This window comes from Helicoverpa armigera, chromosome 25 (genome assembly GCF_030705265.1).
Source record: "Helicoverpa armigera isolate CAAS_96S chromosome 25, ASM3070526v1, whole genome shotgun sequence".
NCBI lineage: Eukaryota > Metazoa > Arthropoda > Insecta > Lepidoptera > Noctuidae > Helicoverpa > Helicoverpa armigera.
Window position 1 is genome coordinate 1,697,875 of NC_087144.1, and position 27,407 is coordinate 1,725,281.

The 27,407-nt window shown below is 36.2% G+C and overlaps 4 protein-coding genes and 1 non-coding gene across 5 annotated transcripts; 2 read left to right on the forward strand and 3 right to left on the reverse strand.

Moving 5' to 3' along the window:
* Window positions 1-813: 813 nt before the first annotated feature.
* Window positions 814-886, reverse strand: Trnav-aac (transfer RNA valine (anticodon AAC)). The gene has a single exon. It is a non-coding gene; the product is annotated as a tRNA-Val (tRNA).
* Window positions 887-1,194: 308 nt separating this feature from the next.
* LOC110377092 (guanine nucleotide exchange factor MSS4 homolog) lies at window positions 1,195-3,018 on the reverse strand. The gene is made up of 2 exons (XM_021335791.3): window positions 2,743-3,018; window positions 1,195-2,485 (listed from the first exon to the last, which is right to left on the reverse strand). The coding sequence occupies exons 1-2, from the start codon at window positions 2,887-2,889 to the stop codon at window positions 2,246-2,248; spliced, it is 387 nt and encodes a 128-aa protein (XP_021191466.3). The 5' UTR covers window positions 2,890-3,018; the 3' UTR covers window positions 1,195-2,245.
* A 458-nt stretch (window positions 3,019-3,476) lies between these two features.
* On the forward strand, window positions 3,477-10,204 carry LOC110377099 (PSME3-interacting protein). Its single transcript, XM_064041474.1, has 7 exons — window positions 3,477-3,660; window positions 5,002-5,100; window positions 5,694-5,814; window positions 6,202-6,319; window positions 7,266-7,369; window positions 7,858-7,987; window positions 8,853-10,204. Exons 1-7 carry the CDS (start codon window positions 3,564-3,566, stop codon window positions 8,928-8,930), a joined length of 747 nt encoding a protein of 248 aa, XP_063897544.1. The 5' UTR covers window positions 3,477-3,563; the 3' UTR covers window positions 8,931-10,204.
* Window positions 10,205-10,615: 411 nt separating this feature from the next.
* Window positions 10,616-18,979, reverse strand: LOC110377101 (zinc finger protein 555). The gene is made up of 14 exons (XM_064041555.1): window positions 18,751-18,979; window positions 17,973-18,104; window positions 16,998-17,600; window positions 16,476-16,603; window positions 16,016-16,090; window positions 15,667-15,799; window positions 14,821-14,942; window positions 14,517-14,571; window positions 14,073-14,095; window positions 13,867-13,960; window positions 12,983-13,105; window positions 12,526-12,636; window positions 12,114-12,229; window positions 10,616-11,355 (listed from the first exon to the last, which is right to left on the reverse strand). Exons 1-14 carry the CDS (start codon window positions 18,856-18,858, stop codon window positions 11,172-11,174), a joined length of 2,007 nt encoding a protein of 668 aa, XP_063897625.1. The 5' UTR covers window positions 18,859-18,979; the 3' UTR covers window positions 10,616-11,171.
* A 255-nt stretch (window positions 18,980-19,234) lies between these two features.
* LOC110377109 (histone-lysine N-methyltransferase PRDM9) lies at window positions 19,235-27,143 on the forward strand. Its single transcript, XM_064041562.1, has 12 exons — window positions 19,235-19,459; window positions 19,869-20,000; window positions 20,480-21,232; window positions 21,748-21,875; window positions 22,227-22,301; window positions 22,835-22,970; window positions 23,394-23,506; window positions 23,893-23,962; window positions 25,292-25,417; window positions 25,994-26,104; window positions 26,516-26,631; window positions 27,001-27,143. Exons 1-12 carry the CDS (start codon window positions 19,352-19,354, stop codon window positions 27,098-27,100), a joined length of 1,968 nt encoding a protein of 655 aa, XP_063897632.1. The 5' UTR covers window positions 19,235-19,351; the 3' UTR covers window positions 27,101-27,143.
* The last annotated feature ends 264 nt before the right edge of the window (window positions 27,144-27,407 follow it).

Here is a 27,407-nt window from a genome sequence, read left to right on the forward strand (position 1 = left end):
ATAACAAAAACAAACAATAACAAGAACTACCAAAGAGTAAGTAACACACAATTGACACTAGACTTTCGCAATCGCTACTAATATCAAAAGCAAAGCTTCACGCTAATCTCATGGCCACACTGGGCAAACAGTTTTAGATCTACAATAACTAGGTAGGTGTATAACTATGATCGTGACTTTTAAACTGTGAATCAGTATTTGTAGAAACGAGTTTTGGTTCCATTTTCACCTGGGGAAGGAACGTTTTGGGCGAAAGGGATCAAAAGGTACCTACCTATATAATTAAGAGACAACATTACAGGCTAATCAGTTGACTGACAGTTGACCATAAGGCTAGCAATTCTTTTTTAAAGAAAATCTTGATTCCAATCAGTGTTTTCAATCGGTCTGATACTGATACCGGTTAAATACGTGATCTTTGTAATGTGCATATTATGTAGGACCGTTCATCATCTTCATACTGATTTATGTGCCCAAACTATCGTTCGACTGCTAAGCTAAGATTATCAATAAGATTTTTAGATTATTTGAACTTATTCTAAAAGAATCATATAATATGATTATCAACAAGAATAACGCCTAAAGAAACTACCGGTATAAAATTCTTGCGCCTACCTAAATTGTCATAGCAAGGGTGTGAGTGTGGCAGATTGGTACAGTCATTCAGTATTAATGAGTGACTGTGGTTTTATCACATTGTTCTTTTTCTTAATACTTACATTAATAAAAATATTTGCGGTGCATATCTCACTGAATCACAAAGGCAAAAAATAATCTGTAGGTAGTGTATTTTTGATCTGGACGGCAAAACTATGTTTCCGCCCGGGATCGAACCGGGGGCCTTCTGCGTGTTAGGCAGATGTGATAACCGCTACACCACGGAAACGCATGCATGTGTGGCTGAAATTATTGATTAGTAAATCAAAATCATTATGCCAATGAATATTAACCACTTAAATTGTTGCATTTTTTTTAGTTAGCTCTTATTTATTGTATTAATTATTTTTATTGTTTTTTTTTATAACTTGTTAAAATGATACACAATGATTACAATAAAGCTTTTAATAAAAAAAACCTTTTAAAAACGTAAATAAGCAGTATATTTTATTTGCATTCCATGTTATAAGCTCACGTTATTACATTGTTTTTTTTTTTTTCATTTCTTAGAATAGAGGAATGATTTTTGTAATGAGAAATTTGATTACTATTTTTTTTTGAAAACTACATTTTATTATCTATCTAAAAACTTTGAGGATATTTATTTATTTAGAACAATATTTTGCCTACTATTTCTTTGTAATATTGAATATTTAAGATACATGATATTTTTGAGATAAAAGTAAGCACCTATTTCTATTTAATTTCATTGACACGTGGATTACAATCTAACACAAAAAATAAGTATTGAAATGTACTTTTGATAATATTTTTCATTCATATTGATTAGGCAAAGGCAAAGTTTCAAATGTGTTTAGTTAGAATATCAGCATAGGCTGAAAACAGTTACCTTTGCCTAAAAATTACAGTACATAAAAATAACTAGACTCATCTGAAGTTTTGTTTCAAGTAAGCATTTTTAAGTTTACCCAATCATTTTTATCTTGAGTCAAGATATGCCTGAAATTTTTGGCAGTAATTATAACAACAACAATTACGTGAGACAAGTCTAGTTATTATAAATGTACTGTTAACAAAACCATTTATTATACAAAAAAATATATGCATGTACAGTAGAATTCATATATAACGACTTCGCTTATAACAACTAATCGGTTTTAGCGACGATAATCTTTACTCAAGTTAGGTTTCGTATATAGGTACTAAGACAATATAACCGTTTAGTGCGACTCCGGTTTAAGCGACCAACTGCTTATAGCGACCAATATTTATTATAATACGTCCGGTTAAAACGACACACGCGCAATGTTTTGTTTACCTACGCACTCGTACCCCCGCCCCGCGTTCGTATCGTTTAAACCTTCCCTGGACCTCTACACACATTCTAAAACCAAAATAAGCCAAATCAGTCCAGCCATTCCGGAGTTTTTGTCAGACTAACTAACATCAATTCATTTTTATGTAAGAAGATAAAGATAATAATATGCATTCGTAAGTTATGTATGTATGTACAAGTTAAGTTATGTACTTAAGAAATAATCCGTCCGTTTTGTGCGTCGTCCGGTTAGTACGACATAGTATCGTCGGTCCCTTGAAGGTCGTTATATCCGGATTCTACTGTATATTTTTAAGCATGTTCAATCCTAGATAACGCAACATAACTATGTTTTGTGTCCATATCATAAAAGCCAACAGGCCCAGCATCACAGTCAGCACAGCTTAGATATTTACAATTTGCTACTGTGTGCGTAAAACCAATGTTTTCAAATGTGTACATGTTTTCAACATGATAGAACTCCTTTATTTGTTCGTTTTGGATTTCGCCCTCCTTTCTGTTGTTGTCTTGTTGCATTAGCGGTAAGTCTTTCTGAAAAAAAAAGTTTGAAACATTATTGCTTATGGTTAGAAGAGAGTTGGATGTTTTAGTAGGGTGAAATTAGGTTTAAAACTAGTAAAAAAACTTCTCAAAAACAGATTATCAGTGAACCGAAACAACTTTATCTAATCGGTAAATTGAACTCTGAAAGATTAATGAACAAAAAGACCGTAGACAAAAAGTAACAGAACTGTTTGTGTACAGCTATAAACATGAAAGAAAATCAAGTGTAGAGCAAGTAACGTTACCTCTAACGTGATATACTTCGCTGATTTCTTATCTAGTATCTTTGAACCGCAAAATTTGCACTTTACGTTCAACTTATTTTTCCCATCTTCAACGTAGTCTTTCTGCTCATTTTCGACCGCAACTTCGGTACTTTCTACTTCAGACATGTTTTAGAGATTCTTGTCTTGTTATTTCAGCCTCTAGTTGTGAAGAAAGTTCATTTGTAATTGTAATTTTAGTCGAAAATTAACCGGCTCACTTGCTAGTTGAAATGAAATCTGACTGACAGTGACAAAAATTCCATCTTTCAGCCGTCGTTTACGAAGCTATTTTAACAAATGATTTATTTAAAGACGTGTAAAATACAACATCAGATAACCAATGATTAACAGAATGCGTTAATAAATTTTCCATTTCACCTTTATTCTAGATTTATTTAGATCAATAAAAACAATGTACAACCACGCTGTAAATAAATCTAGCTTCGTAAACGTATGTAACGTTCCATTTTACATTCCGTCTTGGGAATTATTGTGCTTTTATATTTTGAAATCATTATTTAGTTCTTGAATTTGGTCCTTTAATATTAAAGACAATTTCGTTTTAAACGTGTTACGTTTACGTTAACTAACGAATGATTAATCTGAATACGCAACAAAAGTTATTTAAACTTAAGTTTATTTAAACAAAATATTTTTTTAGTTCAGGCTTGATTGTTACATTACCTTTGCCTTCAAGCGACCAATCAGAAAATCGTCAATTAAAAAGTTAGGTTACTAAACAGGTGAGGTGAGGAAGTGTAGTGTATTTTCGTCGTAAAAGTATAAAAATTTAACTAAAAATGAGTTCTGGATTCATATCGGAGACCGAGATATTGGAAGCAAGGCGTCGCCGACAGGAGGAATGGGACAAAGTACGCACTGAAGACCAGCCTGAACGTAAGGATACCAAAATGTTTTGGTCACACTTATTGAATATGGTTGACATTGATAAAAACGTATTATTTTGCTATCAAACGGCATCTATTTACGCACACTGGCAATTTTAATTGGTTTCACGTGTAACGTAGTTAGTTTTACAATACGAAATTGCATAGCAAGCGTTTATACACATTTGTACGAAATATGTGCCAAAGTTACAGAGTACGCAATGAGTCGTGGATATTTAGAGATAATATTTATGCCCTTCGACCAGTAATAAACGATCCGAGACGTCGGTCTAGCTTATAACTAAATTTATCGTACCTGGCCTACAATTTCTGTCTTAGATATTACAATCTGTGAAATTTTAAAATGTTTACAAAAACAATAATTATTGTAAAGCATGGTTTCACCTGTGTCTTGATGGTACTACCCGGTACTGGTACATACCTAATAAGATAATGAGAGATTATAACTATTATGTATTTGGATAATATTATACTTACTCATGATGGTTTAAAGCTTACAAGACTCATTTCAGTTATTTTCGTGTGACACTGTAATAAACAAACAGAAGGAGCTAGCTGAAGTCATTTTCAATTGCCTTTTTAATGTAACAAATGTTCCTGTGACTTGTTTTTTTACTGTTCAAGAGGCTACAAAAAGCAACACATAGTTTTTGTTAAGAATCTATTAACTTGTAATCGGTGAAGTTTTATCTATTGGATCATGAAGTCATAAAAGTTATATGAATTTTGTTTTTTATGCTATTACAACCATAATATTAGCCATATCATTACCTGTAGTCATGCCTGAAATATTTATGTTATTATCAAAATAAATTATAATTTCTCTATAAACATCCCATTCAAGCATAGATGATTCACTATAATATTATTATAATTCTAACCAAACCACTATAAAGGACTTGACTCAATGTCAATTTAAAAACAATTGATTGTACTAACTCCATTAAAATACTGGCCACTGCCTTTTAATAGAGTAACAGGCAATTTCATGAATATTTCTTGCATCTGGTGAGGAGATCATGGCTAAGGAACTTTGGCACACATCAATCGAGTTAATTTAAGCATTGCTTGGCAAGATCAGTTCACCAAGGTGGTCATTTTAACATGACAAGTTTCTACATGTATCAGAAGGAACACTATTATGGGTCCTAGCTGATTTTCATACATCTTTGGCAGTCTTTACAGGTCAAACAGAAACAAAAACATGTAAAACAATCATGGATTTTTGCAAAGTACACCCGATTCCATAATTTATCGGGTAGTTAGAGCCAGCCCAAACGTCTGTGAACTAGTCTTACCAAGGAGTATTTGTGTTTGTAATGAATTACAGAGGCACCAGAAGAGCCGTACGACACCAGGCCACTGTACCAGCGCCTGGAAGAGCAGAGGATGAAGAAGGAGGCTGAATATGAAGAGGCTCATAAACTCAGTATGTACTTTATAATATATCTTTCAACTTGATTTAAAATAACTGCATATGCTAGAGATGCGAATGTTAAGAACAATATGTGGGCACTGGTAACCGAAAAGTTAGGAAACTGGCTGTCATGGTATAGGTTTTACCCATGTCCTGGAGAAACTACTTCCCACATGAAGATAGACTTTAGACGGGTGTACTATGCCAAATCGAATGACAAATAATCAAATGCCAATTGATCGACCATAAAAAATATTGATTTTTCGATAGGATGAATATGTGATGCATTTAACGCTCGAATATTCGATATTTTGAACACTCGATGTATTGACTGCGCGATGTATTGAATGTTCGATTTAATAACCATTCGATATTATGAATGTTCGAGTATTTAGAATTTCGATTTATAGTGGTCGATCAATTGACATTCGATTATTTGTCATTCGATTTGGCATAGTACACCCCTTTAGACTTTGTTATTCTGATAAATAAACTTTTGCTTACAAGTATAATCAAAATCTATCCAATAGTTTTTGCCTGTATGGGTAACAAACAACCTTTACTATCTTAATAGATTTCTAACATTATGACTTCTCTTCCTTCAGAGAACATGATCCGTGGTCTAGATGACGACGAGGTGGGTTTCCTGGACCTAGTGGAGCGCTCGAAGGCTAAAGCCGCCCAGCAGATCTCTATTGAGGAGCAGCGCGAGATGCAGGAGTTCAGGTAAGAACACTATTGGACTTGCCTATAGGTTTTATGTCTTGAAAGTCGATGAGCTATGTGCCTGTGGGTGTTAAGGCTTTTGAGAATGATTCTGAAGATGTTATAAGACTTTCGTTTCTTTGTTTGAACTATAGAAGTTAGATAAACTATACTAATAAAATACAATAAGGAGACATTTTTAATTTCTTGCTGCATAAAGTCTTCAAAACACATAATAAGTTGAAAAAATATTCCACTGTTGAGAAGCTATACCATTTATTCGTGTCATCCCACTATTTATTTGTCCACGGGAAGAGGTTCCCGCAATCGTTTGAGGATATTTGTTACAGCTATTCATGATACAGTATATTCATGATGGTTAGTTGTAAATATTGCCGTGTATTGCAGGGAGCGTGTATCCAACTTGGCGGAGAGCGAGGAGCTATCGCGGCTCCGCGCGCAGCTGGCGCCCGCGCGGAACACCAACAACACACAGGCGCAAGCGCAGAAGAATAAACTGCAAGGGGTCAGTACCATTGGGCTAGGCTTTTAGTGAATAACTGACTTGACGGAATACTGGTCTTAGAGTGAGACTGGTTGTCAGATTTTGTAATAATACGTCCAAGGCGGCCCACGGCGGCTGTTCTCATATAAAGAGATCAACAGGACATGTTATAGTGCACAAGCATTTGCGCAGACACAGGTGCACTCCCTATTCCTTCACTCTCATGGCGCGATGGGACGGCAATACCGGAGAGAGATCACGAGCAGGACCGACATTAACGGGCTCTCCGATGCACGGGCCGTAGCCGATAATCGGCTAGGAGGACATCTCTCATCATCGCACTTGGCTGTTTTTTTTTTGTCTACTTTCTCCAAGCATAGATTGTGTTAGTTATTTTGTTACCCACTACGCAGCAGAGGAATCATACAAGATATGCTTCTTACTTTTTTAAGTGGGTACAGTAATGCTTTACATTGGATATACATACAGATTTTAAGTTAATTTGTGTGTTAAACTGTACAGCTACAAATATATGATAAACATTTAAAATCTTTATCTAATTGGCATGTGTATTAGAATAGAACTCGAGATTTTATGTACTGTGTATATTATATGGTCGGTTGTCATTGAATATCCTTGCCAGTCGTTACGGGTAATCAGAAGCCAGTAAGTCTGACAACCAGTCTAACCTAGAGGTATTGGGTTGCCTGGGTAAGTGGGTTGAGGAGGTCAGATAGCAGTTTTTAGTAACTTTTTGTGATGTACCTTCAAGGTTCCCATCATCAGATCCTGACCTGAAGTAATACCCTATCAAACATGAAAAGAATCATCAAAATCGATTTATAAACGGCGGAGTAATCGCGTAACAAATATACAAAAAAAAAATACGGTCGAATTGGGAACCTCCTCCTTTTTGAAATCGGTTAAAAAGATAGCGTTCACAAGTTTCTGCTGTTTATATTTACAGGTAGTAGTGCGTAAGCGTAAGGCGAGTGAGATGGAGGGCGACAAACAAGAGAAGGGCTCCCCGTCGCCCAAGACTAACGGACTTGTGTCTGCCAGCCCTAATAAGTAAGTACTATAAATAAATTTCATATAGATCTAAATAACTACAATGACTGTTGCGAGTTTTTAGAAATGGATCTATGGTTTTCCACAGGACCTTCTTCCAGCCAAACAACGTTACAGCTTACTGTTGAATAGTGCTATCAGGCATATACCTGATTGTTATGTTTTTGCCCTATGTATGCCTACAACTTTAGAAAGGTTTCCTCGATTTCTCAGGGTTTCCATCATCAGATCCTGACCTGATGACTATGGGACCACCTTGGCAGTATACCCTATTGAATGTAGGCTAGTTTGTAGCACTTTTTAACGTCAAATGTACAAAAAGACAAATCCCTTTCACCTTTTCCTAGTGTAATGGCTGGGTATTGCGGCAGGAAGTTATTTTCAATTTTTATTACTAAACTGGTGGAACCGTGAGAGAACTAGCTAGTAGTACCCTCGCAAGCACATGAGAACATAGAAAAAAACTATTATTCTTCTATAATTTCCAGCAACACAGAGAACACATCGTCAGATTGCGGTCGTCGCTGCGTGGGAGTGCTGCCGGGGCTCGGCCACTACGACACCGACTCCACCTCCGACACAGACGAGTCCAGCGACCACGACTCCCTTACTAGCGATGTTAGTATTTCACATTTAACTAAAATAAATATTTATTCAAATCATAGACCACAATGAATGAATAAAATGGCTAAGTTAACTAAACACAGCCTAGTGCATTTCACCAGCACTTTGGGCTATCCTCAAGGTAGTGGACAAACCACTTCAATAGTTTGTCGAGGGTTAGCGTCAGGCAGGCGGCTGCAAAACTTATGCAAAAAAATATTTTAGTATGTTAAGGTCCGAATATATCATGAATAGAAAAGTATGCAAGGAGAAAATATGCTGCGCCGACCCCAAATAAAATTGGGATAAGGGCAGAAGGATGATGATGATGAACTTAACATAGACTTATCATCATCTGCATAGTCTTTTCAGAAGCATGTTGGTGTCTGCTTCCAGTTAAACCAAGTGTAACAGTGCGCCACATGGAGCAACTGCCTACCTGGCCTCCACAAACCATCATCATCTCCCGAGCCTTTTCCCAACTATGTTGTGGTCGGCTGCCAGTCTAACTGGATGTGGCCGAGTACTAGTGCTGTACAAGAAGCGACTGCCTATCTGTCCTCCTCAGCCCAGTTACCCGGGCAACCCGATACCCCTTGGTAAGACAGGTGTCAGACTTACTGGCTTCTGATCAGCCCCAACAGCTGCCAAAAATGTTCAATGACAGCCTACAGGATATACTTAGTTAAGTTGCAAGTTCATGTTCTTATGTCGTGACTTCCGAAACATATGACGTAGATGGACACCCATCCATGATCCGACGGTGCCAAGCGTTGCTTAACCTGTGATTGGTTGTATGGTGTACCTAAGTCACTACTTCTACCGAAAATATTAAAAGTTAACAACCGTTTTTTTAACAATTCCTTTTTCTTTTTTACAGAACGACAAATGCTGCGCCAAACGCGATATGCTCGGTCGCCGTCACGAAGATAAGTCACGAAAAGATGACAAGAGTTAGAGATACGGCGGCAATCGTAGGCAACTTGCTATATTATATCTTAAACTGCAGTTTTATATTACATACAGTTTCTTCACTTATGGTATTCAGATCAATAGTATTTAAAAGGTACCTACGACCTACAATAATATGGGTACCTATTGGTCCAGGCTGGGCCTGAAATATACACCTCATCTCCTATTTCTGAAAACCGCATGAAAATATGTGTAGTAGTTTTTGAGTTTATCGTGAACTGACAGACGGATGCGGGAAAGGAGTTTGAATATGTAGTGTCTTGTATTTTAAACCAGTCATCTTAGATTGCAAGTTAGACATTAAATAATTGTGCGTCAAGTTTCATAGGGCCTTCTTTTTAACGACGTCAAAAATCATCAAATGACCTCTCCCGCTGTGGGTTAGCAGCGGTGAGGGAGTGTCAGACTCTTACTGACTAAACACCGTCGTGTTCCGTCGTAGACCTTTGTACCAGGGCCGCGGTATCTCGCGCGGACAATCCCGCAGCCCCGGGGTGTCATAGGGTCTCAAATTATCTTGAGGTTATCTCTAAGGTTCTATTTATAAGGGTCTAACTCTGAACTCAGAAAGTTGGTTGTAATTTTTATCAAGATGACTGGGCTATTGTAAATAATTTTGATATCTCAGAACAATATCGCGCTATAAAGACGAATAAGATTGTTGAATACATAATATGTGTCTATATATTTGTGTCTCGACATTTTTTGTTACTGCCATGTAAATAATGCCTAATAAAAATACTTTTAATATAGCTATTTAGACCCAAACTCCATAAAATTGGAGGAGTTTTTAACCTTTTCACCGCCACGCCATATCGGTATTCCTATGCCCTGTACGCCAAGCCCGAAAATCTTAATTAAATATCTACTAAAAAATACATAAAAGTAATGATTTAATAGGTTTATTTTGTATTTTTCTGTTTTTTGTCGAGTATAGCCGTCGTTGGCGCACAGGGCACGCTTGCTCATGTCGGCTATAGCCGACATTGGCGTTCAAAAGGTTAAACAACCAATAAAATGTCGTTATTCACACATAGGCTCCGCCCACTCCCTAAGCGGAGAAATCCTATTGGTTGTTCAAAAACTTCTCTGCTTTAGTGGCGTTTTTAATGCACAATAAAAAAAAAGACTAATAAATACTACTCTTGTACTCAATATGATGTTTATAATATTAGGAAGGTACTTGCAACTGTATATATTGTAAAACTGCTTATGTGATCTAATCTAAGTTATCGATAGTACATATAATTTTAAAATTTATTTTCATGTGTTTTATTTAATCTTTCCTTCCACGTTAGTGACATTGACACTGCTAAGTGCATATTAGTGCCAAGTTTCATCAAAATCTATACAGAATTTTTGTGATTATTTGGCATTTAGAGAGCATTGTCCTTCAAATGCTTTAAATATGACATGGAAATAATTACAAATATTTACATAAAGGAGACATTTTTTGTTTATGTATTTGGAAAGATATTTCATTCATTCATCATCAGCCTATCGCAGTCCATGCTGGACATAGGCCTCTCCAAGTGCACGCCACTGAGATCGATTTTCGGATAAGATATATTCCCGAGTAATGAAGTTAAGTTTAAGACCTATATGTTGTTCAGGGACGACAGTAAATTCTCAAGAAAAAATGCTAGTAAGGTATAAAAATAAAACGCAAAATGAGTTCTTAAAATGTAATAGTCACATCAATAGATTAATGACAATAAAATAAAGCACACATTCTCTACGACACGAACAAACATAATCACACACTGGCATTGACTGGTAAATGTGGAATACTCTATAAGTAATATAAACATAATTTAACTTATATTTATTATTTTCCTTTAAATTGAGAATGTAGGCAGAGTTATCGTGAATGGAAGTGTGATAAAAGATATGGAAAGTTTTATAAAAATAAGACCCGTTTCACAATTACATATTTAAATGGGAGATGGAAAGAAAAGATACAACTGTATTTACACCCACAGCTCTACAAATAAAATCACAATAACATTATATGCTGTATTCATAATGTTTAATTGTTAATTTAGTGAAAGTGTCATGGAATCTTTTCTTATTCATATGTACTCATACATGTGTTCCACATATATTACTACTCTACTCCCAAATGACTAGCAGTCCAAAATACCCAACTTAACAAACCCCATATATGTTTCCAAAACCAAAATAGACCCAACTCTGCCTACACCCTCAATTTACTCAATTGTTTTGATTAAGTGAGCGTCAAATAGTGCATATTCTCGTCCGGTTTGTCGAGCACCGCGTTGTGCACGGGTTTGACTCCCGGCTCGGGCAGCTCGGGCTCCATGTCGGGGAGACTACTGTCAGTTTCCTCATCGCTGTTAGAATCTTCTGCATCAGCTGTTTTGGGCTCGTCTTTGTTTTTTCGGCGGTTTCTGAAAAGAGAAAAAAGTTGTAATAAATTGGTGCCCGAATTTTAGAAAACTGGGCGCAATAATGAGTACCTACTTAATACAATTTACAGAAGTAGTTGATATTAATTATTTTTTTTATATACATCAATAAAAAATGGAATAATTTTTACAGGTACGTAAAGATTTTCCAAAATATCCTGTTGTAACGCGCGCCTACTTTTCGTGGTCGAGTCCATGGCCATATAAGGCCATCGCATGATCACCGAGCCGACCAATACGTGGCCGGCCGGCAGAGGGGTGCGGGGAGCGAGGGCCTACTCTCACGAGCGGGGACGCTCGCTGAGTCGCCAGTCCGGCGCACGACGCCATGTATTTCGCACGATGTGTTAGCTCTCGCGACCGTGGCTATCTAGATAAGTACGACGTGTGTTTGTGAACTACCTATGTAACTAATTACCATGTCTGTATTCTAATTACAATAAACTTTCTATAACCAACAATGTGTTTGTTGTTATACTGTCTTATCTATTTGATGTGTCCAATCTAATTTACTGTCTTATTTGTCACATCTGTAGTACTCAATGAAAAAGAAGTTAGTTTGTAATAATGCTTTAATTATCTTAAATTACAAGCTAAGTAGCTGGGTTAAGGAAGTAAGAGAGACAATCGCTAATTGTAAAAAACATGTACTCAGCTGCACCTAGTGAGACTGAAAGCTGACCCCAACAATGTTGGGACAAGGCTCGGAATATGATGATATAAATGTATGCATAACGTACCTCTTAGGATAGGGCTCCTTGAGATGGAAGGTGCGGTAGTGCAGCTTCATGCTGTTGCTCTGCGTGAAACGCTTGTCACATAGCGAACACGCGTATGGCTTCTCTCCTGTGTGTGTCTGAAATGACATTAGATCTTTCTTAAATTCTTGAAAAAATATATAAAAAGTATGCTAAGTATATCTCTTGGATATTTATTAATTTAGTTTAAATAAATAAATTTGATTTTTGGAAATACAAGAGGAATAAAATGGGAATATTATCATTTTCCTTTCGCAGGTATGCTGGCAGAGATTTCTTTAGAAATAAGCATTACCTTTGAAAATTCTTTCTTTCCTGTCTTCTTTCTTTTTTATGTGTGTGTAATTTTTTTTAATACATTTTGAATTGTTTTTCAGTGTTAAATAGGATTTACCAGTAGATGTCGCCTCAATCCAACGATGGCGTAGAACTGTTTGCCGCAAGTATCACAAGTATGTAGCTTCTCCCGGGTGTGCATGTTCTTGTGTGTTTTTATACTGCCCGGCTGTAACAAGGAAATATTATTACTTAACTACTTACTACGGTTTACTAGCTGTCATTCGTGATTCTACCCGTTAAAAGTTGCCTGTCCTTTCTCAGGTTCTAGCTAGACTAACTGTGTAACAAAAAAAATCAGTTCAGTAGTTTTGGCGTGAAAGTTGGACATATAGACAAACGCTTTGGCATTTATGAAAGAAACAGGGTTGATGTTGAGTTTGCATAAGTAACAGGGTTGAGGAGATCAGGTAGGTAGTCGGTCCATGTGACAAACTGGTACTCAGCTCCATCCAGTTTTACAGGAAGCCGACCCCAACACAGTTGGGAAATGGCTAGCCAGATCATATACTCACAGCTAGCGAGGAGCCGCAGATCTCGCAGATGTACCTCTGGTTGGGCGCGTAGAAGGAAGTGCGTGGGTGTTCCGACAGGTGATGCTTCCAGCATGCCGCTTGGGTGTCGAAGTGTTTTCCGCACTGGAACAAATTATAATATTAGGTATATCACTCAATAATGATGATGATGTTCTCTTAGCTGATCATCGGCTACGGCGGCTGTTCTCATGTAAGGAGATCAGCCAACTGCACAGGACATATTATAGTGTAAGAGCATTTGCTTGGACACAGGTGCACTTACTATTCCTTCACTTTCTGCTTGCGATGGGACGGCAATCCGACACCACTGGAGAGAGATCACAAGTAGGACCGACATTAACGTGCTCTCTGATGCACGGGTGTATCAATAATATGAAGTACATCATCATTAAAAAATAGTGTACCTGTATGAGCGTGAAGATGTTACGAGCATAGGTATTAACTCAGGCTGCAAATTCACCAGCGGGGCGTTGTGTTGAGCATGCACAAGGACACTACTGAATGTATGCAATTTTCTCTAGAGGCCATTTACAAGCACGCATTAAAAGTACATTTTCTGACGTTTAAACTTAGAATAACAGTAAATGGAGTGACCATGGATTTTCTTGCCCATTCTTCTCCATAGGAAGCTACTTTCGGAATAGGCAACAAGAATCAAACTGATTCATATTTTTGAAATTCATAAGTGCTTGTTAAGGCCCGAACGAAATAAAATGATTTAACTTTGAGTCCATGTTTATTAAAAAAGGTATTATATAGGTAGGTTATTCGTAGCGTAGGTCGAAAGGGGTATACAGCCAATAAGAATTGATTCAAAAGATGAGTTAAAAAATTGTGAAAAGTCACTCCAATCGTTAAATTACCTGATGGCATGTAGTAGGTTTCTTTTGATCTCTTCTATATTTCTTCTTTCTTTTAATATTCTTTTCAACCTTAAATAAATCTTCGACAGTGCCCCTGCGCAAACAAATTAGGAATATTTACTGTTAGATTTCATGATTATTTTTCTTCTAATGTTAAGTAATAATGAGAGTTTTTACAGTTTTTATCCGTTATTTGAAAAACTTACCGTTTTTTTAACCGCTTTGTGATCTGAAAAGAAAAAAATATAATTTAATAAACTAAAAATGTAGATACTATAGACATTTTTATTCATGAAACTAGAAAATGAAATTATTATCATCCTAGCTCGAAAGTAAACATAACTACTGAACTGATTTAGATGAAATATCATAGACTACTTAACAGTCAGATGCACGAAGCCCCATAAAAGTTAAAGCTTCTTTAAATCTATTGCTGACTCTATCTTTGTTAACAAGATAAAAAGTGATAGCAATAGATTTAATGAAGCTTTAATTTTAATGGAGCTTTCTGCAACATATAAAGTATATTATAGTAAAGACTATCTCGTCTATAGCCTAAGAAAGGGCATAGACCACTTTTTATCGGTAGCGGGAATAGGTTCCCTAGGAATACAGGTGGAATCAGGTAACATAAAAAACAAGACACTAACCTTCGCTTGTTCCTTCTTTCCTAGTACCTTTTTATTATTTTCATGTTTGTAGTCACTGAAAACATAGTTTTAATGTTACATCATACTTTTTTACATACATATTTACATTATGACTATTTTTTTTTACATGAATCTGGTGGGCCACCAACCTCTTGCCAAGGGGTATTGGGTTGCCCGGGTAACTGGGTTGAGGAGGTCAGATAGGCAGTCGCTCCTTGTAAAGCAATGGTACTCAGTCGCATCCGGTTATACTGGAAGCCGACCGATGAACTCTGTAATCATAGCAATAAAGTATATTACTTACCTGTCAGTCTCACTATGTAGTGCAGAATGGAACAAATGTTCCTCATACGCTTTCCGAGTCTCAAACGTGATGTCACATCGTTGGCAGTAAGTATTCACTTCTTCATCATCATCAGGACTGTCCTGGAAGAAAGTAAATCAATAAAAATGACACAATCACTATAAACAAGTGCAAAGATAATCGATCCAGGTGGGGTTTCGCGGGCGGGGCGGACCTTGGGTGCGAGTGCGGGGCTGCCGTGCAGACGATGTCCCACCTCATCGCATGTCCACTGTGCCCTGAATCCTGCTCGCGGGAGGATTTAATGAGCGCATCCGGCCGTGCTCTCGCTGTGACGGAATATTGGGCTGACATAGTGTAGTCTCATATGACATGTCATCGACTCGAAAGAAGAAGAAGAAGAACAAGTGCTATTTGGACTCCCACACAAAGGCCTGCGCACCTATAGCAGAAACAGAAATTCAGTGATGAATGAAAATGTGAAAATTTAAACTGAGACAGCCTGATGACAAACGGATCGACAGACAGAAGGTCAGCATAGTCTTTAAGTCTTAATATTAGCCGAAACCAGTAGTCTAAGAGGCCCATAGCCTTCTTAAATAAATTGTTGAATAAAGTAAACGACAGGTTGTAGTTCCCTCGAGACGCGGATGAAACTGCTATCGGAAACATACATATCAAAAAATTCTATAACCGTAAAAGAGTCCTGTACCTACATATAGGTATTTTGCTGCCAGACACAAAATAAAGACTTGTTTGTCAGCCCCTTGCCGTACAACACATTACTCAAATGAGTTTTTCTCATATAAAAATGTAACAACACAAATAAACAAAGCTTTAACTTACCATATCCACAATGATATGTTTAACCCTCTTGTGCTGATGCAACCCGGCGGCGCTGACGAACGAGGCGCCGCATAACGTGCACACGTGAGCACTTCTATGTGTGCGTAGATGTGTGTAGTATGTTGACGAGTGTCTAGGGAGAAAGAAAATAATACCTAATAAATCCACTTTTAGACATAAGCAGAACTTGCATGATCTTTTACCAACACCTTGGTAAACCATGTTTTACCTACGTGAATAAATTTATCTAATCTACATAATAGTAGTAGTATGGTAAAATAGTTGGTTTAAAAAAACACCTGCAGTTAGTTGGACGATTCAATATTAGATTTAATTGTTTTTTACTTACTTAAATTCTTCATCACAATAATCGCACTTCCTTGTAATTCCACTATGGTACTCGTCGTGAACTAGAGCTGAATTTCTGAAAAAATAATAGAATGAGATTTAATCCCAAGTCACAATTAATTAAGTACCTATCTACCTTCTTTCTTCTACAAAAAAGATAAGGGCGAAAAAGAAAGTGAAGAAACCAATAAAAGTACATACATAATTCAATAGCTACTTTTGGAATGGGCAACTAGAATCAAACTTAGTTATAATTTTGACGTTCATAAGTGCTTGTAAAGGCCTAAATGAAATAAATGATTTGACTTTGACTTTGAATAAATGTTTTGTGTTATGTGTTCTTTTTCTTATTAAACTCAAAAAAATCACAATATTATTTTATTTGTTTTCACCTATGATTCGAAAATGTTCTCATATCGAAGTTCTGTCGAACCCACACTAGGAATTAATAAAATACTCACTCTAAAGGGCAGACTAGATGGCACCTCAAACACTCATACTTGGTATAATGTTGCCGCATGTGTTTGCTGAGGTAGCAGTTCAGTTTGTACCGCATGCGGCAGAAGCGGCACTCGTATGGACCCAGCTCCTGTTGGAAAAGTTTAAAAAAAAACATTGTTATAGTTTAATATATAGCTTGGTGTAGGTAAATGAGCTAGTGAGGATGTGTCATTTCAGCTTAGAAGAGCTCTGCATCAATTCAAGTTTTGCAATCTACTGGAATCTTTTTCTCTTTCATTAAAAATTCTTTGAACTTAAAGCTAGATTAACATTCTACTTTTTCAAGTCAATTTTAGTCAATAGTGATGAATTGAAGCTGATTCTAATTTACATTTCGAGGCACTACACCTGTAGCTTGACTTATGATGAAATTGCAATCAGACCTTCACACAAATTGTCTAGTATGCAGTCATTATGATAAAGCAGGAAAGAAATAAAAAGACTTTAATGTAATAAGTACCTACTAATGTGTCATTACTAACCTTTATATGCCTCAACTGTGTATGTCTATCCAGCATATCCTTCTTAGAGAAACCTTTAAAACAATCAGTACACTTATACGCAGCGTTCAAATACTTCTTATCCTGTGCTCTCGCCCTAAAATTCTCCAAAGCTTCTTCCTCACTCAACGTAAACTTCTTCCAATTACCGTTGTTTAAAACATTCCTACTGTACCATCTCTCTCTACCAGCAGTCTTCTTCTCTTTAATTTCTTCACATTTTATCTTCATTATACCTTTTTCACCGTCCACGTAAACCGCAGAAGGACTAAAAGATTCCATATCTTTATCTTCATCAAGTTTTATATTTTCTTCGTCAAACGCATCTTCGATATCTTGAATAATCTTTACTTCGTCAAAATCTAGGATAGGTTCCTGATCTCCTGTCATAGATGTTTCGCTAAAGTAATCTAATTCTATGTTTTCTATCTTTTCTACTTTCTTTTCTGGTACGAAGATTTCGTCCGATTCTGTGCTGTCTTTTGTTATGTATGTTTTGATTCTGCTGGTGAACGTAGCTACTGTTACTGGTGATATGAGCATTGTTTTTTCTCTGTCTACTTTGTAAATTGATTCGTAAGATATCTGAAAGTATGAATATTTTTTTTTGAGCTGAAGATAACTGTGTTATTACATCTTAAAATGAAGTTTATTCTGTTGTTCTGCAATATTTTAATAAGGTACAAAAGAGTGTTATAAATTTAAAGGAAATTACAGATCAAAAAAATTATTCTGGGGATTGGAGAAATGCCCAATATAATATTTATCTGTAAAATATGCTCTGAAAACACTCGATAAATAATGATAGCTGTCCTTTTAGTTTGACACTCAAAAACAAATAAATAACTCAGATTCTGAACTATAAATCATTTGATAAAGTGGCAGGGGGGGATATAAAATTTAAGTTTATTAATAATGGTGTTCGCCATTGTTTTTTGTGAAAACTTTATTACTTACAGCTCCTCTCCAAGTGAGTTCTCGTAAAACTTTCTGTCCGTTGAAGCATTTCTCTTTAAACTTGTGGAACTTGTGCAGTATAGTGGCACACTCGTAGCAGAAGTACTGAGGCAGGCCATCTTGTTCATTCAACTGTTTAAAGACAAATAAAATAGGAGTAGGTATAGGTTTACATTTTAAATGCGTATTTTTTTTTATTTTTTTTTTCTTTGTGCTAGTCAACATATATTAACCAGTATATTTACGTATTTCTTTTTATGTAATTAGGTACGATACACTTTTTATATACTGGGATAAAATATAGCCCACGTTACTTGAGGATAGTAAGTTAAATAATTATAAAACTGAATTAATTTAATCAGTTTTTTTTGAGCCTTAATGAGTATAATCATCTATAGTATTAGTATAGATTATTATACATACATTGCACTGAGATTTTGTTTATATTATAAGAATGAAGTCTTAAAATAATAGAACTTGTTTTAATAATAATTTTGCAGCTATTCTAGATTGTAGATGATTACTGGAGCATAGGTTTAATGTGCACAAAACTCAAGCAAACGTATTTATTTGGATAAGTCACAGGATTCAAGTTAATAATAATATATAGGGACACTTCGAAAAAAAACTTTGTTTCTATATAATTTTATTGATAGCCAGAACAAACTTTAGTAACGTAATATGCACTCACGAAGAAGGTAAACCATAATATGGTGCAATTAATATTAAATTCATAAGTTGCATAGCAGTTTTGTAATAAATTATTTAAATAACTTGCCTGTAAAGCCATTACTTCTTCATAATAAAATTTTAGTTGATACAAATTGAAATGATACATCTTTGCTTCCGTCCGAAGACATATTCTACACACTTTGAGCTCCGACATAATTTACAACATATATTTGTAGCTTAATTTACATTAAATAATTAAAATAAACACTAGAAATACACAAGAAGCACAAATCCCAACAAAGCCGTATCGAATTCAACGCCATATTTGTTTACCTGTCAAAGTCAAGCAAGTCCACAGGCAACAGAAAAAAAAAATATGATCCACTACTTTAATAGCTATTATTTTTATATTTTTGTAAACTTAAGATACGAAGTGATATAAAATAAACTTCGTAATGCAGCCTAGAAGAATGTGATTTTTGCTACATGCTCTCTCTCAAATTCCTGAAAGAGCTAACAAATATCAAAACGGAGCGACCGCGACCGAACACCTAGCAAAAAAACGACTGTCAAATCCAGATTACCAAATGATAGCTGTCAGTCAATGTTGTTTATCGGGGGCTTATTTTTTGTTGTTGTTTTAACACAAAATTAATTAGAATAATGTATTAATTGTATATATAATAAGCTAAATATTAATAGCCAACATGACTGGTCTGAAAGTTTGTCGAATATGTCTGTGCAAAGGCGTCAAAATGTATAGTTATGATAGTTATTTTCTGAAGCAGTATTATGAAGAAGTTATGGCTAAAAAGGTAAGTATTTTATCTACTGAAGTTATTATGCTGTATATAAACTTGCTTTGTCAAGTACTCGGTTTCTATCGGCATTTAAAATCCTTGTAAAACCTATATTTTCTTGTTGCAACTGATTTCTCAATTTTCTAATAAAAACCTACTGAAATAAAAAATACTGGCCGTTTTTCCGCAGTTTCACCCGCGTTCTTTGGGACCTGTAACGTGATAAAATATAGCCTATGTAACTGGCAGATAATGTCGTTTTCTAATGCTGAAAGAATTTAAAAAATCGTCCCAGTAAAAAAGCAAACAAACATTTTTCCTCTTTGTAATATTAGTACAGAAAAATATTCATATTCATATTATTTATTTGCATTCCACAATGTATAAAGTATTTATTATAAAATATTTACTTATTATACTATAGATAAATGCTGAAGATGGTTTACCACACCACTTCTGCTACTTATGTGCCTCAATGCTACATAAAATACACAAGTTCAAAGAGAAATGCTACACTGGTGAGATGGCACTCAACAAACTGCTGTGCAGTGGAAATGTAAGTGAGAAAATTAATATTAAACTTATAGCCAGGAATGTGCTTCCTTATGTATTCCATTATGTACAGCCCTTAGATACTTATGTACTTGCCTTATGTATACATAATATGTATTCCATTATGTACCGCCCTTAGATACTTATTACTGTTGCCTTATATACTCCATTACATACTTCCTTATGTATTCCATTATGTACAGACGTTAGATACTTATGTACTTGCCTTATGTACTCCATTACATAGGTACTTCCTTATGTATTCCATATGTACAGACGTTAGATACTTATGTACTTGCGTTATATACTTCTTTATGTACCCCATTACTTACTATTGTATGTATTCTATTATGTTCTGTCTTTCATTTATCAATATAAGATCAGAGAGAATCAGTTAAAAGGGACAAGAATCAACAGCCTTAGATTTTATTATTATTTACTGATAAAATAATAAATGTTTGAAACACTGCTTTTTTCTTCCAGTTAAACTTAACAAAAATATCACAAATTACCAGCCAAAATAAAACATTTCAATCAAACATAGACTTAGTAAAAGTTAACAAAAGAGTTAGGACATGTATTGTTAAAAGCAAAACTATGTTCGAACCAGACAGTAGTGAAGAATCAAGCCATTTAAAAATACCAGAAATTGATATAATGTCTATGGATGTTGATAACTCTTTAGATGATAGAAATCTTGTTGAAGTTAAAAGTGAAATAATTGACAATAACATTACAAATACAGACTCCATTCAAAGTGAAAAGATGAATATAGAAGAGAAAATTATGCCAAATTTAATATATGCTGTTGATGGAGATATATTCATACCAGAAGTGGCCAATAATGATGATGATGATGACAGAACTACTGATGCTGATGATTTTAATCCAACATCCAATGTCACAAATTGTAATAAAGAACAAATGAACAAAACAATAGCCAACGAAAACATTAAATTGACTAAAGAATCATCAAATAATGATAATGAAAAACAAGAAGTAAAAAGTAGTAAAGTAAATGGAAAAAAGCCAAAAAGTTTCGAAGTAAAATCTTACCAGAATCTAGATCCAAAGCATTGGCTGAAAATAGTTCTAAATGAAGAAGAGGCATTGCAGTACTTCAAGGATAGAGCACAGGATCCCAAGTATTTGAAAGCTGCCTTCAAATGCACTCTCTGTTTAAAAGGCTTTTCAAAAGAAGATACGATTAAAAGACATCAAATAAGACATTGTGAGGTACTGTAATTGAAGTTTTTTAGCTTGTAAAGATTCTTATGTGACACTTTTATGGTTGATGCAGGGTGGTATTGTTTTCGGTCCGTCCGTCCGTCCGTCTATCACCAGGCTGTATCTCATGAACCGTGATAGTTAGAGAGTTTAAATTTTTACAGATGATGAATTTCTGTTGCCGCTATAACAACAAATACTGAAAACTAGAATAAAATAAAATTTTGGGGGTCTCCCATACAACAAACGTGATTTTTTTTGCGCATTTTATAAATAATGGTACGGAACCCTTCGTGAGCGGGTCCGACTCGCACTTGGCCGGTTTATTTTTTTTTCAAAACAGGAGTTTCTCTTATACTTTTGCGTTATTATCTGACGTTTGACTGAACCGATGCTATACTGAAAACCTCATCAAAATGGGTGCAGTCAAACGTGAGATAATCATTCACGAGAATCCGAAAACCTCTGTTTTAAAAGTCGGTTTAAATTAAAAAGCTTTACCGTAATAAGTGTTTTTGTTCCAGTCTCTAGGGCCAATCGAATGTCGTTTCTGCAAGATGCGCTTCAAAAGAAAGTGTATGCTAACTATACATATAGCAAGTCATTACCATAAGTACAAATGTCTTCGTTGTGGTGTTTTATGTCCTTTATTGTGAGTATCATCATAATCTGTCTAGCCCAAGCTTTTACAGTCCAAGCCACTTTTTTTGGGAAATCGTTAAATGACCCCGCCCTCTGTGGGTTAGCAGCGTGAGGGAGTGTCAGACTCTTACTGACCAAAACTCATCTTGTTCCTTCTGAAGCCCTTTAAATGTACCTAGGCCGCGGTAACTCTTTCGAACAATCCCGCAGCCCCGTCGACTCACTTCACGACGTTACTGCCTTGACCGGATAAAAAATCATAATTCATCTGTAAAAAGTCTGTAAAAGTCTCCAGAGAGTCTCCCTCTACCTAAACGCTCTCTTAATTGATTAATATTAAAATTATTGTTTTCACTTACAGCGGCACAGCAGTATTTCACGACCAATATCATAATGGCGTTGTAAGAACCTGTAAGTTTTGCGGAGAACAATTTCAGTACGTATCTATACTTATACCTTCAATATTTTTTTGTTTGTACCCTAAAGGCTCGAAAACTACTGGGCCGCTGGTTTGAAAAACTTTTCTCTGTTGGAAAGCTAGACTATCCCCGATATGGCAATAATTTATCCTTATACGGTCAGTACTTAATACCTACAAATGCGACTCGGGTGAAGCCGCGAGAAAACGGCTGGTATATGGCTACTAAGTTTCATCAAAATCCATCCTCTAATTTAGCGTGTAAGAAAGAGTATCAAACATACCTACATACATCCTCACAAACTTAAGCTTTTATAATATTACGCAGAACTACCTTCTGCCAGCGGTATCACCCGCATCCCGTGGGAACTTCTGCACGAACCCGGATAAAAGTAGCCTATAGCCTTCCTCGATAAATGGGCTAGGGCTATGGGGAGTAGTTCTTGAGATTAACGCGTTCAAACAATCAAACCCTTCAGCTTTATAATACTAGAGGTAGTATAGATAAGTATATGTTGATATTCTATAGATACAACTTATTTGTCTGACAGCCACTCGTCAACGTATTACACACACTTGCGCACTTTTCACCGAAGTGAGCATGTGTGCACTGTCTGCGGAGACTCCTTCTTGAGCGAACACGGACTTAAGAAGCACAAGAATTTTAAACACCGTGATACTGTTATTGTAAGTATGCTTAAATTATTATTAAAATTCGCATTGGTATGTTCTACAGTCGTGCTCGATACATGGACTTTTAATGTTGAAAGATATATTAATTTCCCTCTACTAGATCAAAATCAAAAAACATTTATTCAAAGTAAGCTGAAAAACAGCACTTTTCGAACGACAGGATTACATGAGGACAGCCCCTGAAACGCCCACTTAACCACTTTCTGTGTGTACTGGGAAGAAAGTGGTGCTACAAACTCCCCAGCAACACATGTATGTCTTTCTAATAAAAAAATATACAATAATCTTGGTTTTTAAAGGTATTCCCCAAGGAGCTATAATTGGTCCTTCGTTCTTTTTCTATTTCATTTCCATCCAAAAATCTATATAATTACCAAAATATGCTTAGACTAATAAAAAGTTTTCTTAAATCTTTAGGATCCTGTAGAAGATAAGAATACTTACTGCGAAAAATGTGACATAAAGTTTGAGACGAGGACGGCTTACGATCAACATAAATTCCACTCCGCCAAACATGCTGAAGAATTCGAGTAAGTTATTTTTTCCGGTATTATTACTAAACATTAAAAAAAATAATTATGGCTTCTGTAAATACGTCAGGTGTTTTCCCGCGTCCCCGGAAATCTTATCGTACCCGAATTAATATAGATGTTCATTGTTGATAATGTAGCTTCTTAACATCATCATCTGCCTCAACTATGTTGGGGTCGGCTTCCAGTCTAACCAGATGCAGCTAGTTTTACAAAAAGTGACTGCTTGTCTGACCTAGACCAGACTCAACCTAGTTACCCGGGCAACCAAATACTATACCTACCTGAATAGTGAAAAATTTTACAAATCAGATAACTAGGTTCTTTGGAAGCCTGTATATTCATTTCAAACAAACAATCAAATGTCTCCTCTTGAATATTTTTAGGAGGCTTCAAGGTCATATAAAGGGACGGAGAAAATATATTCGGAGAAACCAGCCGACCACTTGTAGTTCAGTAAGTTAATCGCACTTTATCTATGTATGTAGTTATTCTTTTGTAAGGGTGCATCTACATCGTGCAAGTAGCTTGCGCATGTTGAGGCACATGCGCAGGTTACATGCATTTTACAAACGTGTGGGTCTAGCGACTCGCGCATGGCATCATCCTCCGAGCCTTTTCTCAACTATGTTGGGGGCGCATGTTAACTTGCTCCAGGTACATGTACCGTGTACACGCATCCTAAGTTGCAGCATGTAACTTAAGAAACGAATAAGAACCGAACCATTTTCGGTTTTTCGAACCATAAGATTATTCAGATGAGGTTTTAATATATCGCATCCCGTGGGAACCTCTACTCTAACCGGGATAAAAAGTATTAAGGTAAATGGGCTATCTAATACTGAAATCATTTCTCAAATCGGACCATTAGGTAATTCCAGAAATTCGCGCGTTTAAGCAAATACTATCCACCAAAATTTGGCTCTCCGGGAATTATTGTTATTTGACCACTATTTTATGTCTAAATTGACCGGACTACAGCTCAGCTTTATAATAGTAGGTGTAGATAACATTATTATTATCTAAATATATAAAACTCAAAGGTGACTGACTGACTGACATAGTGATCTATCAACGCACAGCTGAAACCACTGGACGGATCGGGCTGAAATTTGGCATGCAGGTAGATGTTATGACGTAGGCATCCGCTAAGAAAGGATTTTGATCAATTCTACCCCCAAGGGGATAAAATAGGGGATGAAAGTTTGTATGAAACTTTGTCAATTTTAAACCGATCGGACTGAGACTTTGCATGCATAAAGCTACTATGGCGTAGGCAACCCTTAAGAAAGGATTTTGATAAATTCCATCCCTAAGGGGATAAAATAGGGGATGAAAGTTTGTATATATCTTCTTAGATTTTATGAAGAAGTCCTGATGACGAATCAGAATTTTATGATGACGTTCGCTTAAATACGATTTTGATTAATTCAACCCCCATTCAACCCCCACGGGTGATAAAATAATGGAACGAACAAAATAATGTTTAGTTCTAAATGTTGAGAAGTTCTGCCTACCGCTATAGTTACTCCACTTATAACTCAAGAACGGCAGAATCGATTTAGCTGAAAACTGGCAGGGAGGTAGTTTAGAGCCAGGAGAAGGACATAGGATAGCTTTTATTACAAAAAAAAATACAATTTAGGTATTCCGGACAGACAGCGCCATCTATTGTTCAAACCAAAAATCTGCCGGATACCACTATTCCACGCGAACGAAGTCGCGGGCAAAAGCTAGTTATCTAATAAAACACAACCTTAAATAACCAACATTCTTACTGATTAGTGCAACAAAACGTTCCCGTCTTTAAATGCGTACAAGAGGCACTGTAAGACAGAACACAAGCATCAGCCACGGCCGCCCCAGGAGAACGAGAGACGAATCTGTGAGATCTGCGGAGTTTCTATAACCGTGAGTTTATACATTCTAATATTTATTCTAGCCACGGAATAAGGAAAGATGAACAGCCATTATGTAAGGAGGTCTAACACCTTCTAGGTTACAAAACGATCAGTTAGAAGTGAAATAACGAGGCGTTGGGGTTATTTAATGGACACACTCAGAGACATTTAATGATTACTTAAGTCACACCTTAGTGACGTAGTGGCAAAAAAATCCTTCACTAAGGAATGGCTTAAGTAACCATTAAATATCTCTGAGTGTGGGGGTAAGTAATCTTCGATTTCTGATAATACAAAAAATGGTCCGGTTCATCACCACTGGAACCAGGGTTTTGTTCATGCCCTCTGTACATATTAAGAAGGCGCCTGTCCTGCCTAAATTATGGATAGATATTGCTTCGCTCATCTTTTCTTACTCCGTGCCATGGAAACTATTTCTCGTACTCGGATAATAGGTACTACTTACTTAATTTTCATAACTTGAAGAATGTAATTGTAGAAAGTAAAGTCTATAAGAAACGTTTGGAAAATATATTTCTTGTTTTAATTTGCTTAAATAAGTACAATAATTTGTATATTTTCGCAGGCGTCTGGCGTGGCGAGTCATTTGAACACTCACACGCGAGAGATCAAATACCCGTGTCCAACGTGCGGCATGGAGTTCACCATGAAAGCGAGCATGCAACGACATCAACTGGTAATAGAATGGATTAATTACAAAAATACTGTTGGCCAGTTTCAATGGTTTCTGATAAACATTATTATTTTCTAAGAGAATTTCCCGTACCCGGATTAAATATAGCCTATATTACTCGGGAACAGTGTAGTTGTCCAACAGTGAAAGAAAATCGGTGCCGTAGTTTCGGAGCCCTTAGGGTACAGACAAAGAAAAAAATGTCTTTTCTTTATTATATACTAGCGACCCGCCCCAGCTCCGCACGGAATAACAGTATTTCCCCACTATTTAATGGATGTTATTATACATATTATAAACCTTCCTCTTCAATCACTCTATCTATAAGGATACAGGGACAGAAAAAGTGACTTTGTTTTGTACTATGTAGTGATTTATATTCTGACTGAACATAACATGAGGCTCTTATTTCAGACGCATACAGGAGAGAAGCCATACGGATGCACGTTATGCGACAAGCGCTTCACGCAGAGCAACAGTATGAAGCTACACTACCGCACCTTCCATCTCAAGGAGCCCTATCCTAAGAGGTACGTTATAAACCAATCATTTATTCAACCTTGGCTGCAAAACTGCAGTTTTCGAACGTCAAAAAATTACAAAAGACACCCCCCAAAACGCCCACCCTTCACCACTTCCTATGAGGGAGTCTGACACTCCCTCACCGCTGCTAACCCACAGCGGGAGCGGTCATTTGATGATTTTTGACGTCGTCAAAAAAAGAAGGCACTTAACTAAAAGTAAATAATCTTGATACTACGACTTATTAATCAAAAAAATATTCTGAACTTGATGGTATGCGTAACTCAACAAAAACTAGATTTTTGAGTTAACCACCTTAGATTAAGGCGTACAATACGATCGTTCTGTAGTTCATAATGTTTTTTATTATTTTTCAGAAACAGAAGGAAAAACACAACTGCCAAAGACCAAGATGAGTATAGAGCCAACGAAGATTCCGATGAAGTCATTCTAAAAGGCTATCATTTGAATGTGTAGTGTGATTTGTAACCAAAATAATAAACTTGTTCAATAGTTAATCACCTAAACGATGTTTTTATTACATCACCTTCCTGTTTCCTGCAGAATGCCTAAAAGGAGAAGAGATATATACTATCGATAAAATGAAAAAAATACATACCAAATGCTCGACAAATTACCAGAGTCAGAAGCCAGTAAGTCTAACAACCAGTCTTACCGAGGGGTATCGGGTGGCCTGAGTAACTGGGTTGAGGGGGTCAGATAGGACAGTCGCTCCTTGTAAAGCACTGGTACTCAGCTACATCCGTACTACAGTCGGGAAAAG

Bases quoted from the DNA above. Each gene is read 5' to 3' on its own strand.
- LOC110377109 (XM_064041562.1), top strand. From the start codon at position 19,352: ATGACTGGTCTGAAAGTTTGTCGAATATGTCTGTGCAAAGGCGTCAAA. The intron at 21,233-21,747 runs GTACTGTAATTG...TTTTTGTTCCAG, and splicing joins ATCAAATAAGACATTGTGAG to TCTCTAGGGCCAATCGAATG. The intron at 23,507-23,892 runs GTAAGTTATTTT...GAATATTTTTAG, and splicing joins AAACATGCTGAAGAATTCGA to GAGGCTTCAAGGTCATATAA.
- LOC110377092 (XM_021335791.3), bottom strand. From the start codon at position 2,889: ATGTCTGAAGTAGAAAGTACCGAAGTTGCGGTCGAAAATGAGCAGAAA. The intron at 2,486-2,742 runs GTAACGTTACTT...TTTTTTTTTCAG, and splicing joins CGAAGTATATCACGTTAGAG to AAAGACTTACCGCTAATGCA.
- LOC110377099 (XM_064041474.1), top strand. From the start codon at position 3,564: ATGAGTTCTGGATTCATATCGGAGACCGAGATATTGGAAGCAAGGCGT. The intron at 5,101-5,693 runs GTATGTACTTTA...CTCTTCCTTCAG, and splicing joins TGAAGAGGCTCATAAACTCA to AGAACATGATCCGTGGTCTA. The intron at 7,370-7,857 runs GTAAGTACTATA...TATAATTTCCAG, and splicing joins GTGTCTGCCAGCCCTAATAA to CAACACAGAGAACACATCGT.
- LOC110377101 (XM_064041555.1), bottom strand. From the start codon at position 18,858: ATGTCGGAGCTCAAAGTGTGTAGAATATGTCTTCGGACGGAAGCAAAG. The intron at 16,604-16,997 runs GTTAGTAATGAC...CTTTTCCAACAG, and splicing joins CACAGTTGAGGCATATAAAG to GAGCTGGGTCCATACGAGTG. The intron at 11,356-12,113 runs GTACGTTATGCA...TTCTCTTTTCAG, and splicing joins AAGGAGCCCTATCCTAAGAG to AAACCGCCGAAAAAACAAAG.